Source organism: Pseudophryne corroboree, chromosome 3 (genome assembly GCF_028390025.1).
Source record: "Pseudophryne corroboree isolate aPseCor3 chromosome 3, aPseCor3.hap2, whole genome shotgun sequence".
NCBI classification, from domain to species: Eukaryota; Metazoa; Chordata; class Amphibia; order Anura; family Myobatrachidae; genus Pseudophryne; species Pseudophryne corroboree.
The window spans coordinates 467,787,507-467,802,609 of record NC_086446.1 but is presented as its reverse complement, the minus strand read 5'-3'; the positions used below and the strand labels follow the sequence as shown (position 1 = coordinate 467,802,609).

Sequence of the window (15,103 nt, the reverse complement as noted above, 5' to 3'; positions counted from 1 at the left end):
GTGATGATAAGCTACATTTACAAGATTATGGATTAATGCCCAGTTTTTCAAGGGGTAGAAACTTGAAAGACTCACTTGTCAAGACTTTAACGTCTGTACGGACTCATAGGAAAGCAACCTTTCTATCTAGTACCCTAGTGGGATGTTTTAAGTGTACCTGCACCACATGCCAATTCCTCCTCACGGGGGATGTCTTTTTCTATCCCCACTCTGGAAAACAATATTACATCAGGCATTATTTCACATGTAATTCTACCTTCGTTATATATCAAATTGTGTGCCCATGCGGCTTGTCATATATCGGCAAGACCGAGAGTAAATTTAAAGAACGCATGGGTAACCACAGGGCAGCTATACGAGCAGCAATTATGTCTGGTACGAGCGATCAACCTGTAGCCCGACATTTTGCACTCTTCAAACACCCGCTTAATAGCCTACGATACCGTATGATTGATACGGTTCCTGTTAGTATCAGAGGTGGCAACAGATCCCTACAATTATTGCGCTGTGAAGCACAATGGATCCATCGCCTCAACGTGATTGCCCCAAAAGGGCTGAATGAAAATATAGCTTATGCAGCATTACGTTAGCATGTTGATCTGTCAGCTTTTTTATTAGTATATCTGTGATCTGTTAATGCTATAAATGTGTTTTGAATAGAGATAACATTTTTGAATTTTAGTGCGCCCTTTTGTTTCTAGGATCGGCTTGTTGCCATGGTGATATCACTTTGGACACTCAGGACGCAGGTCTGTGACGTCTTCTTTCAGCGCGGCAACGGGGCGGGTGAGCGGTCCGGCGCCCGACGCCGGCATTCACGTGGTGATGGGGTTCTATAAAGGTATGTTCTTGTTTGTAAGTTTTTATCCTGATGACAATATAAATAAATATTGAAACATTGATCTTCATTTGGGAGTCCACACCCGCTTTTGTTTCTTAAAGTGAACCAGAGTGCCGCATCCCCGGGAGTGTGTGTGTGTGTGTATGTGTGTACATATATATATATATATATATATATATATATATATATATAAAGTTCCAAGAATAACCACAGAAGGGATTATACCCAGATAAACCAGCACACTGCTTAGTTGAAAAAAGTGCTTTTTACTGTTTGTAGAATAAAACAGAAATTTTGAAGAATAGTAAGCATATGGCACACATGTTTGATAGCAGCAAATGGAGTAAATCAATCCATAGGAATGTTAAGTATTCATTGATTTACTCCATTTGCTGCTATCAAACATGTGTGCCATATGCTTACTATTCTTCAAAATTTCTGTTTTATTCTACAAACAGTAAAAAGCACTTTTTTCAACTAAGCAGTGTGCTGGTTTATCTGGGTATAATCCCTTCTGTGGTTATTCTTGGAACTTTTTATATGATTACACTGACCGAGCACCAGCATTCAATCTAAATGAAAGTGAGAAGCGGCTTCTTTTGTGGATTTTTATATATTATATATATATATTATATATATATATATATATATATATATATATTTATATTATATATATATATATTTATATTATATATATATATATATATATATATATATATATATATATATCTCGTGTAAAATAAACAAGGCGGCACTCGGAGACTTGAAAAATCACTAAAGGTGTATTGAAATGGATTGACGTTTCAGGGACGTGCTCCCCTTCCTCAGAACTGAGGAAGGGGAGCACGTCCCCGAAACGTCAATCCATTTCAATACACCTTTTGTGGTATTTCAAGTCTCCGAGTGCCGCCTTGTTTATTTTACACTGTTTGTCTGGGATTGCATCCCAAGGGAAGGCAGAGGAGCAAGGAAGCGTGAGAGCCAGTCGACAGGAGTGCCGGTGTTTTTGATATATATATATATACACACATACATACATACAAAATGAGTGCACAAGAGCGCCTACTATTTGTATCCGCTCTTGTGCACTTCATTTTGTATGTTTGTATCCACCATTGGGCAGGAGCTGCCACCTACAGATATATGGGGGGTGTTGAATGGTTCTAGCTATATCGAATATTTGGTTTTTGTTTATAATAGGATCGCATCAGGCGCTATTCTCCCCTTCTCTCTCTCTCTATATATATATATATATATTTAACTTACTACTGAGACTACACGTGACATGCACTCCTTTTGAAGGTTAGAGGTGCCCTGTAACTACAAAAGAGAGGAGGCACGCCATGTTCTGTAACTATGGTATAGAGGAGGCACTTTGCACCCTGTAACTACGGTACAGAACTACGTTATAGAGGAGGCATGCTGCGCCCTGTGACTATGGTATAGAGGAGGCACGCTGCGCCCTGTAACTACGGTAAAGAGGAAGCACACTACGCCCTGAAACTACGGTATAGAGGAGGCACGCTGTGCCCTGTAACTACGGTATAGAGGCACGCTGTGCCCTGTAACTACAGTGTAGTGGAGGCATGCTGCGCCATGTAACTACAGTATAGAGGAGGCATGCTACGCCCTGTAATTACGGTATAGAGAAGGCACACTACGCCGTGCAACTACGGTATAGAGGAGGCACGCTGCACCCTGTAACTACAGTATAGAGGAGGCACTCTGTGCCCTGTAACTACAGTATAGTGGAGGCATGCTGCGCCCTGTAACTACGGTATAGAGGAGGCACGCTGCACCCTGTAACTACGGTACAGAACTACGTTATAGAGGAGGCATGCTGCGCCTTGTAACTATGGTATAGAGGAGGCACGCTGCGCCCTGTAACTACGGTATAGAGGAGGCACACTGTGCCCTGTAACTACAGTATAGAGGCACGCTGCGCCCTGTAACTACAGTATAGAGGCACGCTGCGCCCTGTAACTACAGTATAGAGGAGGCATGCTGCGCCCTGTAACTACAGTATAACGTGTTTTATGGTAAGAACTTACCTTGATTAAAACTCTTTCTGCGAGGTACACTGGGCTCCACAAGTCTGGACAATGGGGTGTAGAGTAGGATCTTGATCCGAGGCACCAACAGACTCAAAGCTTTGACTGTTTCCAGAATGCACAGCGCCGCCTCATATATCACCCCGCCTCCCAGCACAGGAGCTCAGTTTTAGTTAACCAGCCCAATGCAGTAGCAGGAAGAGACGACAACGGTTAGTAGCCACATACACCACACTCTCACGACAGGAGAAGTGTCAGCGGCTAATGCCATACCAACCCAAAGAATCTAAGTGCATCAGGGTGGGCGCCTTGTGGAGCCCAGTGTACCTCGCAGAAAGAGTTTTATTCAAGGTAAGTTCTTACCATAAAACTCGTTTTCTGCTGCGGGGTACACTGGGCTCCACAAGTCTGGACAATGGGGATGTCCTAAAGCAGTTCCTTATGGGAGGGGACGCACTGTAGCGGGCACAGGAACCCGGCGTCCAAAGGAAGCATCCTGGGAAGCGGCAGTATCGAAGGCATAGAACCTTATGAACGTGTTCCCGGAGGACCACGTAGCCGCCTTGCACAATTGTTCAAGGGTCGCACCACATTGGGTCGCCCAAGAAGGTCCAACAGACCGGGTAGAATGGGCCGTAATGTGAGCAGGAGCTGACAGACCAGCCTGCACATAAGCATGTGCAAACACCATTCTAATCCCTCTGGCCAAGGTCTGCTTGTGAGCAGGCCAGCCACGTTTGTGAAATCCAAACAAAACAAAGAGAATATCAGATTTCCTAATAGGAGCAGTTCTCTTCACATAGATACGGAGAGCCCGTACCACATCCAAAGACCTCTCTTTGGGAGACAAATCAGGAGAGACAAAGGCTAGAACCACAATCTCCTGATTAAGGTGGAACGAAGAAACCACCTTAGGTAAATATCCGGGACGAGTCCTAAGAACCGCCCGGTCACGGTGAAAAATCAGATATTGGGAACTACAAGACAAGGCACCCAGATCCGACACCCTTCTAGTAGAAGCAATAGCCAGCAAGAACACCACCTTAAGGGAAAGCCACTTAAGGTCAGCTGAACCAAGAGGTTCGAATGGAGGCTCCAGCAACGCCTCCAAAACCACCGACAAGTCCCAAGGAGCCACAGGCGGGACATAGGGAGGTTGGATACGCAACACGCCCTGAGTGAAAGTATGAACATCAGGTAAAGTCGCAATTTCTCTGAAATCACACCGACAAGGCAGAAATATGAACCTTGAGGGAGGCCAGACGCAGGCCTAAATCCAGGCCCTGCTGCAGAAAAGCCAACAGTTTGGCTGTACTAAACTTGGAAGCGTCATAATTGTTAGATGCGCACCAAACAAAGTAGGAATGCCAGACCCTATGGTAAATCCGAGCAGAAGCCGGTTTCCGGGCCCGCAACATAGTTTTAATGACCTCTTCAGAAAAACCCTTAGCCCTCAAGACGGAAGCTTCAAGAGCCACGCCGTCAAAGATAGCCGGGCTAGATCCTGGTAGACACAAGGGCCCTGAACGAGGAGGTCTGGGCGTTGTGGAAGTAGAAGTGGACGCTGTGACGATAGGCCTTGCAGGTCTGAGAACCAGTGCCGTCTGGGCCACGCCGGAGCTATGAGAAGGAGATTTCCTTTTTTTTGCTTGAACTTCCGAATTACCCTGGGCAGGAGTGACACCGGAGGGAACACGTACGGCAGCCGAAACCTCCACGGCACCGCCAGCGCATCCACGAATGCTGCTTGAGGATCCCTTGCTCCGAAGACCGGAACCTTGTGATTGTGCCGAGACGCCATCAGATCCACATCTGGAAGACCCCACCTTTCCACGAGGAGTTGAAACACTTCTGGATGGAGGCCCCATTCACCGGCATGTACGTTCTGTCGACTGAGAAAGTCCGCTTCCCAATTCAGGACTCCCGGAGTGAATATTGCCGATATTGCCGGTAGATGGCGTTCTGCACAACGTAGAATCCGTGAGACTTCCATCATTGCCAAACGGCTTCGAGTGCCACCTTGATGATTTATGCAAGCCACTGTGGTGGCGTTGTCCGACTGTACTTGAACAGGACGGTTCTGAATCAAATGCTGGGCTAGGTTCAACGCATTGAAGACCGCCTGCAATTCCAGAATGTTGGTCGAGAGGAGAGATTCCTCCTTGGTCCACCGACCCTGCAAGGAGTGCTGCTCCAGCACCGCGCCCCAACCTCTTAGACTGGCCTCTGTCGTCAACAGGACCCAGTTGGATATCCAGAAGGGACGGCAACTGCACAATTGTTGGTCCTGGAGCCACCAGAGCAGCGACAGACGGACCTCTGGAGTCAAAGGGATCATATGAGACCTGCTCCGGTGAGGCAGGCCGTCCCACTTGGCTAAGATCAGCCTCTGGAGGGGGCGAGAATGGAATTGAGCATACTCCACCATGTCGAATGCCGAGACTATGAGGCCCAGCACCTGCATTGCCGAATGTATCGACACCTGCGGACGAGAAAGGACGCAACGAATCCTGTCCTGAAGCTTCAGGACTTTCTCCTGAGACAAGAACAACCTCTGGTTGTGAGTGTCCAACAGGCTCCCAGGTGCACCATGCTCTGAGCAGGGACCAGGGAGGTTTTCTTCCAGTTGATGAGCCACCCGTGGGCTTGTAGAAACTGGACCGTCATGTCCAGATGATGCAGGAGAAGATCTGGGGAATTTGCCAGGATTAACAAGTCGTCCAGATATACGGCAGTATCCTGACCCCTTGACGGCGGAGTACCACCGTCATTACCGCCATAACTTTGGTGAAGACTCGCGGAGCCATTGTTAAACCAAAAGGTAACGACCGAAACTGGTAATGTAGGTTGCCAATAGCAAACCTCAGGTATTGTTGATGTGACACTGCTATAGGAATATGCAGGTAAGCATCCTGTATGTCCAGGGAGACCATGTAGTACCCAGGTTCCAAGGCCAGAACTATAGAGCGAAGGGTTTCCATACGGAACTTGGATACCTTCACAAACCTGTTCAGTGCCTTCAGATTGAGAATGGGCCGGGAGGACCCATTCGGTTTCTGGACTAGAAACAGCGGAGAATAGTTCCCCCTGGCTCTCTGAGAAAGAGGCACCTGTACTACGACTCCTGTATCCAGGAGGGTCTGTACCACCGAATGTAGAGTGTTTGCCTTTGTCTGGTCTGACGGGACGTCTGTTTGGCAAAATCAATGAGGGGGTCGGTTTTTGAAGGCTATGGCGTAACCTCGAGTGATGACTTCCCGTACCCAGGCATCTGAAGTGGTCTTCAACCATTCCTGGGTATACCCTAGAAGCCGGCCCCCCACCCTGGGATCCCCCAGGTGGAGGCCCGCCCCGTCATGCGGCAGGCTTATCAGTCTTGGCAGCTGGCTGACGGGCAGCCCAGGCTCTATTGGGCTTCGGCTTACTAGGTTTGGAAGGGCGGGCCTGCTTATGGTACGCCTGACCTTTTGCTTTACCTGAAGGACGAAAGGACGTGCCTTTGGCCTTCGACACAGAAGGAGCTGTATTAGGCAGACAGGCAGTTTTGGCAGTAGCCAAGTCAGCCACTATCTTATTTAAGTCCTCCCCAAACAGAATATCTCCCTTGAAAGGGAGTACCACCAGGGTTTTTCTAGAGTCCAGATCCACAGACCAGGATCTCAGCCACAATATCCGGCGAGCCAGGACTGATGTAGTAGAGGCCTTGGCTGCTAGGATACCGGCATCAGAAGCCGCCTCTTTAATATAGCGAGAAGCTGTGACAATATATGACAAGCATTGTCTAGCATGGTCAGAGGAGATTTCAGATTCTAACTCCAAGGCCCATGCTTCAATAGCCTCTGCAGCCCATGTAGCTGCAATGGTGGGCCTTCGTGCAGCACCCGTGAGGGTGTAAATCGCTTTCAGACAACCCTCGACACGTTTGTCCGTAGGCTCTTTTAGAGACGTGACGGTAGTGACAGGTAAGAGCTGAGGAAACCACCATCCTAGCCACATGCGAGTCTACTGGAGGAGGCGTTTCCCAATTCTTAGACAGCTCTGGTGCGAGGGGATATCGAGCCAGCATCTTCTTTTGAGGCACAAACTTCGTACCCGGGCTTTCCCAGGGTTCCTGACCTATATCCACTAGGTGGTCAGAGTGAGGTAAAACCTGCTTAACCACCTTCTGATGCTTGAACCTATCTGGTTTCTTAGGAGGAACGGATGGCTCGGGATCATCCGTAATCTGCAGAATTAATTTAATAGCCTCCAAAAGATCAGGAACATCCACATGTGAACTACCCTACCCATCAGCCGTATCTGAGTCAGAACCTGTGGGGTCAGTGTATGTGCAGTCTTCATCAGACGAGGTGTCAGTGACAGCAGTGGATTGTGAGGAGACGAGCGCTCGCTTAGAGGACCTCTTGGACTTAGGCGAGCGTTGGTCAGACTTTTTAGTAGTCAGGGACTGGATCAACTTCTTTAATTGAGCAGATAAATCATCCGCCCACGGCGGGTTAGCTGCAGGGACCACATACGGTTGTACCGGCATTGGGGGTCCCTTAGGGGGTGTTAGTTTGTGAACTAGCGTATGTAGAAGCGTGGAAAAAGCGGCCCACGGAGGGTCAGTATGTGCCTCCGTTGCCACAGGCCCACTGGGGGGCAAAGAGCCCCCAGAACCAGAGCCCACAGCGGCTATATTCTCCTCATATGGGTCTGTGACTGCAGCAACACCAGCAGTGTGTTCCGCCCCAGAACCGTTACCCTCAGAAGCAGACATGATATAACTTGCAGTATGAGGTAACACAGTACAATTATTAGCAGCACTATATCCCTAAACCTAAACCCAAACCCCTGCGCAGTATAGTCAGCACCAGCAGAGATAAAGGAGAGATATGGTGACTAAATCACAGAGAAAAATACGTAATACAGTATATCTTTGTGAAAATCCTATATTAAATAACACCTGACGCACCAAGCCCCCTCAGGTTATGGAATATAGAGATAGCAAGTTGAGTGAAAGACACGAAATGGACACCACTCAGCTATCAAATGTACACACAGTTTGTACAATGCAGAGGTTATTACAGACAATAATACTGCACTGGACTAGCTTACACAGCTATATAGTCAATAGATATAACACTACACAGTAAGAACTGGATGTATATCACAGGGTAATTGTACTAAAACCCCTGACTAAATGCACTCTTTCTTAACTAGCACTGACTAAAAAGGCAGGTAGAATACTTAAGTGTCATGTAAAGTCACAGCACTGACAACCAGGCGGCTTTACATAGGAGGATTTGCCCAAGCAGTCCCAGGAACAGTGAACTGGGGAATAATGGCGCCGCAGACACTGACAGGGAGTGAGGAAAAGACAGAGATGCAGCTCCAAGGCGGGAACACTTGCTGGAAATGGCGCCCTGGGGCTGGGGGAGGGGCTTCAGGTCTAAGCCTTATCCCCCTTGCTGGCAAAACCACCGGGTACTGTGGGCGATATTAAAATTGGTTTTGAGAGAAAACCTGACCTGCGCCCATGCCCTGGTGATCTAGTGGTATCGCCTGTATCCAGTGTCCACCGCCAGCGCGCGCGGCCCGCCTCCCACTGACCCCGCCGGATCGCGATAAAGACCGGGTCCCGCAAGTGGGACCCACTTACCACCTCCCGAAGCGCGGCCACACGATCCAGGAGAGCCCCAGCCGTGTGTGCCTAACGTGAAGTAAACCGGAGCCTCCGCTGTAGGTACCCGGCAACCAGGGCTCGGGAGTCTACAGCGCCGCTGGGGAGAGCTGGAGCCGCAGCAGAGAATGTCACAAGACATTTACCACAGCTGCTGCCCTGAAGTCTTCACTTTTTCTTCAGAAAAAAAGCCTTTCTTAGGGCTGCCTGGAGCAGCCCCTCTGTTAAGTGCCTGCTTACTGCAGCACCAACTAACAAAACTGAGCTCCTGTGCTGGGAGGCGGGGTGATATAGGAGGCGGCGCTGTGCATTCTAGGAACAGTCAAAGCTTTGAGTCTGTTGGTGCCTCGGATCAAGATCCTACTCTACACCCCATTGTCCAGACTTGTGGAGCCCAGTGTACCCCGCAGCAGAAAGAGGCACGCTGCGCCCTGTAACTACAGTATAGAGGCACGCTGCGCCCTGTAACTACAGTATAGAGGCATGCTGCGCACTGTATCTACAGTATAGAGGATGTATGCTGCGCCCTGTAACTACAGTATAGAGGAGGCATTCTGCGCCCTGTAATTACGGTACAGAGGAGGCATGCTGCACCCCGTAACTACAGTATAGAGGAGGCACGCTGCGCCCTGTAACTACAGTATAGAGGAGGCATGCTGCACCCTGTAATTACGGTACAGAGGCCCTGTAACTACAGTATAGTGGAGGAATGCTGCGCCCTGTAACTACAGTATAGAGGAGGCACGCTGTGCCCTGTAACTACGGTATACAGGAGGCACGCTACGCCCTGTAACTACGGTATAGAGGAGGCACGCTATGGCCAGTGACGGGCGGTGGGGTGAGGCAGAGCCTTTCCTGTCATACTTATGTTTGTGCCAGAGTTATGACTGTGTAAAGTACATGATAAATACAAGGAATATGTTAGAAATATCTCCTTTGCATTATTCTAATACTTTTTATAGCCAAAACTCTGGAGTAAAAAAGTTTATGCCTCACCTGCTTATCTTTTCCGCTCATCTCTGATCAAAACTCACCAAATTTCCAGGAGTTTATACTGCTGCACCTGTGTATAATGCCGAGATGTACCCTTTGGCTCATATATTGTGTGCAAATCTGGGTCTGGGGCCAGCTAGTGCCACCTGAGCAATTTAGCTCACCGCACATCCCTCCGCTACGCCCTGTAATTACGGTATAGAGGAGGCACGCTGTGACCTGTAACTGCAGTATAGTGGAGGAACGCTGCGCCCTGTAATTACGGTATAGTGGAGGTACGCTGTGCCCTGTAACTACGGTATAGTGGAGGCACGCTGTGCCCTGTAACTACGGTATAGTGGAGGCACGCTGTGCCCTGTAACTACGGTATAGTGGAGGCACGCTGTGCCCTGTAACTACGGTATAGTGGAGGCACGCTGTGCCCTGTAACTACGGTATAGTGGAGGCACGCTGTGCCCTGTAACTACGGTATAGTGGAGGCACGCTGTGCCCTGTAACTACGGTATAGTGGAGGCATGCTGTGCCCTGTAACTACGGTATAGTGGAGGCACGCTGTGCCCTGTAACTACGGTACAGTGGAGGCACGCTGTGCCCTGTAACTACGGTATAGTGGAGGCACGCTGTGCCCTGTAACTACGGTACAGTGGAGGCACGCTGTGCCCTGTAACTACAGTATAGTGGAGGCACGCTGTGCCCTGTAACTACGGTATAGTGGAGGCACGCTGTGCCCTGTAACTACGGTATAGTGGATCGCACGCTGTGCCCTGTAACTACGGTACAGTGGAGGCACGCTGTGCCCTGTAACTACGGTATAGTGGAGGCACGCTGTGCCCTGTAACTACGGTACAGTGGAGGCACGCTGTGCCCTGTAACTACGGTATAGTGGAGGCACGCTGTGCCCTGTAACTACGGTATAGTGGAGGCATGCTGTGCCCTGTAACTACGGTATAGTGGATCGCACGCTGTGCCCTGTAACTACGGTATATAGTGGAGGCACGCTGTGCTCTGTAACTACAGTATAGAGGAGGCACACTGCGCCCTGTAAGTACGGTATTGAGGAGGCATTGTGCGCCCTGTAACTACGGTATAGAAGAGGCACGCTGCGCCATGTAACTAGAGAATAGAGGAGGCATGCTGCTCCCTGTAACTACAGTATAGAGGAGGCACTCTGCGCACTGTATCTACAGCATAGAGGAGGCATTCCTTAACCTCTAACTACAGTAAATGCCTAGAACTATGGTATAGTACTGCAGTGACTCAGGGGTCTATTTACTAAGCCTTGGATGGAGATACAGTGGAGGGAGACAAAGCACCAGCCAATCAGCTCGTGTCTGCCATGTTACAGACTGAGAGTGAAAAAATAACAGAAGCCGATTGGCTGGTTGGTACTGGTATTATCTCCGTCCAAGGTTAGTACATAGACCCCCTATCACCTGTGGCCATGCTCATGGGCTGCAGCTCAGGCTAAGCGTCCCCGGCGGCACCCATTCCCCATCGCAGGCAGTTAGGCCCGAGAGACCCCGTAACAACTATATCACACCCGGTGTCGCTATTCTGTCAGTAACACAGGAATACTACAACGTGAAGCAACGAGGATAGGAACCGGCGCTCACCTCCCTGTAGCAGACATCTCTGTTGCTAAGCAACCCCATCAACTTCCGGGAAAGACCTGGCGTCTGCGGACAGTACCATGATGTTAGGGGTGGGGGGTAAGGCAGGGTCGGTGCGGCGGTGCTGTAGTGTGGATGGCTGTATGACGCCCCCGGGAGGGAGAGCGGTGGTTGTGTCCCCAGGGAATATTTAAATGTCTCCTGTTAGGCGCTGAGTGAGTGACTGTGAGTGAGTAGTACGGAGTGAGCAGTGGCGAGTGTGGGTGCAGCTGGGCTGGGGGGAGACAAGACTCTGCCGCTGCTGCTACAGTAACATTACCATAAGGAATCAGGGTGGTAATAAATCTGCTGGTGCCTAATCAGGTCTCCCCATGGGCCCCTAGCTGTCACACACATAGCTGTATACTGTTATACACAATACTCCGTATAAAGGGAGGGGTGTAATATTCTGCCCGGCTGTCCCCGAGTACACGCTGCAGCGTCAGGCAGGGAGCAGGCCAGCAGCAGCTCTCAGTATAATGCATCCTCCTCTTGTAGAGTCTGGCAGCGAAGGAGTTACCCGGATCCGCCCCGCCCGCTCAGTGTGTGCTGCTGCCAGTGGATCATCAGGCCGGACGGGGCAGTGAGCTGCGTGTCCCACTTCTGGCAGCAGGGTGCGGGCTCCGGGCAGTGATCGGGCAGAGCGGCGTGGCGGGCAGGTAGGACAAAGCATATGGAGAGGGGTCACAGGGACACCACACATACAGGGCAGCATGGGTGACTGATTGATACAAGGTGTCTGGGTGCCATCCACACGGATATGTTACATATGTAAGTGCTTCCTGTGACATCTGCCCCCATACATTATATACGCGATGCCTGCAGGCTGTACCCCGGGAGACTCCCTGCCTCCGTCTGTGAGGAGTATTATCATGGAAAGTGAGGGGTCACCTGGCTGCTGCTGCTGCTGCTGTGTGCACATTAGCGCTGGTGTCAGCAGCATGCGCTGCTTTTTATTTTGTTTGAACTGAATCTGTCTCTGAACCTTTTGCCCCTGTTCTAGCTGTAATTTGTAACTAGTTTCAAATTTTACAATGAAACAAATAACAGGCGTCACATCCATCTCCCAGAGTTTCCAACTGACTTTGATTTTAAAGGATGCTGACAGCAGGTATTAAGGATTTACCTGTATTTTAGTGTGGAGCAGTTGCACAGTATAATTCCCCTTTTTCTGCTCTGCCAGTGTGGTACATGCAATCTACTGTAACTTTTTGGCCTATATAATACCCCTTTCAGACTCGGTGTGTACACACAGTGAGATTTTTTCTAATAATTTTGACTATATAGTCAAAATCGTAAGAAAAGTTAGTGCAGATCGCAAGGTGAAAGTCACCTTGCGATCCCAATGCGCGGTTCCTCGTGGTCGGCATCGCAAGCCTAGATAGACTGTGCAGGCAAGTCAGTTTTGACTATCGTAGAAAAGATAGTCAAAATTGACACTTAGCCAATATCGCAAAAGTCAGTATGTGCTTCCGATACCGACCTAGTCCCTGTTAGCCCGAATCTCACCATGTGATTCGATCCTGATGCGCGGTCCCGCTGGGTCGGTATTGCAAGGCTAGATAGACTGTGCAGGCAAGTCTATCTATGCTATATAACCCTGGCTTTAACCGGTCACAGACCTAGGACACTAAGCATAGGTAGAATCCGGAGGTTTCTATACTTATCCTTGTTCACACATCGGTGATGACGACCCTGATTATTCTCGAATCATCACCCTTCACACTGGACACAGGTCTTCCGCCTTACAGTGGGCACTTGGAGATAATGTCCTCTCCATGCACTACTGGGGTCTTTTCATGAAGCAGTGGAGAAGTGAGTCAGTAGAGAAGTTGCCCATGGCAACCAATCAGTGTTGAGGTAACATTTATAAAATGCATTCTATAAAATTATACGTAGCAGCTGATTGGTTGTCATAGGCAACTTCTCCACACTTTTTACTGCTTCATGAATAGACCCCACTGTCCCCTGCCAATTAATTTATTTTAGCCATGACACAACCTGGGTTGCATGTCCTGGAATAACACTGGTAGATTGAAGGGGCACTGACACGGGACGGTCAACCTGGGTCATTCCTTTCAGACATAAGCAGGACCTGGGTCGGGGGTTTTGGTTTATGTTTGAAAGGGGTATTTTATATTTGGTGGATGGACTATTTCAAAGGCAAAATATTACATCATTAGCAAAGTTGTATTGTGAATAGTCTCCATGTGTGCCCCAAAGTATAAATACAATGTCCTCCTGATTTATAAGCATTTATACACAGTGCACTATATAAATACCCTTTTACATATAAAGCTGTAATCATGTCTTTAGCTGAAAGATAGCTTTTGTTAACTACAGTACTCACTGTTCCAATAGGTTTATAAAGTGTCTTTTGTATAAACACCCTTCATTCTACCTCTGGAGATAGATAGATAATCATTGATCCACTACACTCGGCACTCCTAGATGTAACCGCATTGTTTAAATAAAAATTCCAGGGGCTCTGCACTCGCCATAATAAACAATGGGATTTTTTAGCTCCTATATTGATGAATACATTTAAGGGTGCAGCCCCAGTCACACATCTGTGTGAATGAGAAGATGGCATACACAGTAGATGGTCCTCATTATTGATTTCTATTTGAGTAAGATACTTTTGCTGTCTCCTCTATCTAATATGCTGTGGGATATTTTGGTACTATATTTAAAATATAATAATATTAGTGATCCTTTTGGCAAGTTTTGATCTTTCATGCTTATAGCTGCTAGGATCTTTATTTAGTTTTGCAAAGATCAAGTTATTCTATTGTGAGGGTCTTATGACTGATCCTCCCCCATCTCTGTCCGTTATCTCGCACTGGGTTTGTAGTAAGATGCATCTGGGATACAGCCAGAGAAATACAACATGTGATAGCCACATGGGAGGAAACCGCAGATCCTGCTGCAAAGACGGATTTCACAATCAGAGGCTGAAAGTCGACACGGTCTTGCACACTGCCTTGTTCTCTGCATTATACAGTGGCCCTATCCGTCATCTCCTGTATGCATTAAAATGATGAGACAATCACAATATTAAGGAGTTCTTACTGTCCTACTCGCAGGGAGCAAAGTTTTAGTTTAACTTCATATGTTACCATTTTTCTGCAATTTAATCTCATGGAAACGGAATGATCATCATATAAAATCTATAATTTAAAGGCATTTCTTCTCTGGATAACCCCTTAATAATCATACCTCCATGTATATCAAATTGGAAAGGTCCCCTGCTTGACGCACAATGGAAAATGTATTCCTCCTGCATTTAAAGCCGGTGTTAGATGGCGTTTAACCTCTGTTCCATCTCCTCAGAGTGCCCACTCTCCTCTCCTCTTATCTCTGGCTATGGAGCACTAATGAGACAGGGTATTATAGAATACTTCAAACCACCATAAAATTGAAATTAAATATTTTATTAATCGCAAATTTGTTAATAAAAGATGCAATAATAGTCAAGTTACTATAAACACAAATTAAGCACTTGAGACGGACTGTTTTTACACCTTTCCAATTTTATGGGTGGTATCATATTAGCTGCAGTAAATTACCGTAGCTAATTACCTTGCCTGGGGCTATCCAATTAGCCTCAATGTTGGCACTTATCAGGGATTTTCTTTCACCTGCCTCAGGCAGGTGAAACCAAATCTGTAATAAACAGCCCTTTTATCTGCGATTGCGAAAATGCATAGGTTTGCGACTTTTCGCGGAACCTATGTTTTTGCAAAATAAACAAAAGGGCGACATCTGACCACATCCCCAGACCCTGTCCATTCTCCCAGTCATCCTATTGAGCTTTGTGTTCTCTTATACCCTTTTCATACATACAGCTAAATTCCCGGGTTTTTACATGTGACTGTGCATCAACCTGGGATTTCTGCATGTGTGA

The 15,103-nt window shown here is 48.0% G+C and overlaps 2 protein-coding genes across 6 annotated transcripts in view; one reads left to right on the top strand and one right to left on the bottom strand.

Annotated features, from left to right (window-relative positions):
• CCDC40 (coiled-coil domain 40 molecular ruler complex subunit) overlaps positions 1-11,651 on the bottom strand; it is a 130,608-nt gene extending 118,957 nt beyond the window's left edge. The window contains exon 1 of one of the 2 annotated variants that reach the window (XM_063960745.1): positions 11,477-11,651. In XM_063960745.1, coding sequence (XP_063816815.1) covers positions 11,477-11,553 — 77 coding nt within the window. In that variant the 5' untranslated portion in view covers positions 11,554-11,651. Of the gene's footprint in view, positions 1-11,160; positions 11,289-11,476 lie in introns of those variants that run through there. The other variant, XM_063960746.1, reaches the window with a different exon arrangement.
• A 10-nt stretch (positions 11,652-11,661) lies between these two features.
• The window catches only part of TBC1D16 (TBC1 domain family member 16), a 173,291-nt gene continuing 169,849 nt past the window's right edge, over positions 11,662-15,103 (top strand). The window contains exon 1 of one of the 4 annotated variants that reach the window (XM_063960750.1): positions 11,662-11,855. The gene's annotated coding sequence lies outside the window, so the exon portion shown is untranslated. Of the gene's footprint in view, positions 11,856-11,944; positions 11,968-15,103 lie in introns of those variants that run through there. The other 3 variants (XM_063960748.1, XM_063960747.1, XM_063960749.1) reach the window with 3 other exon arrangements.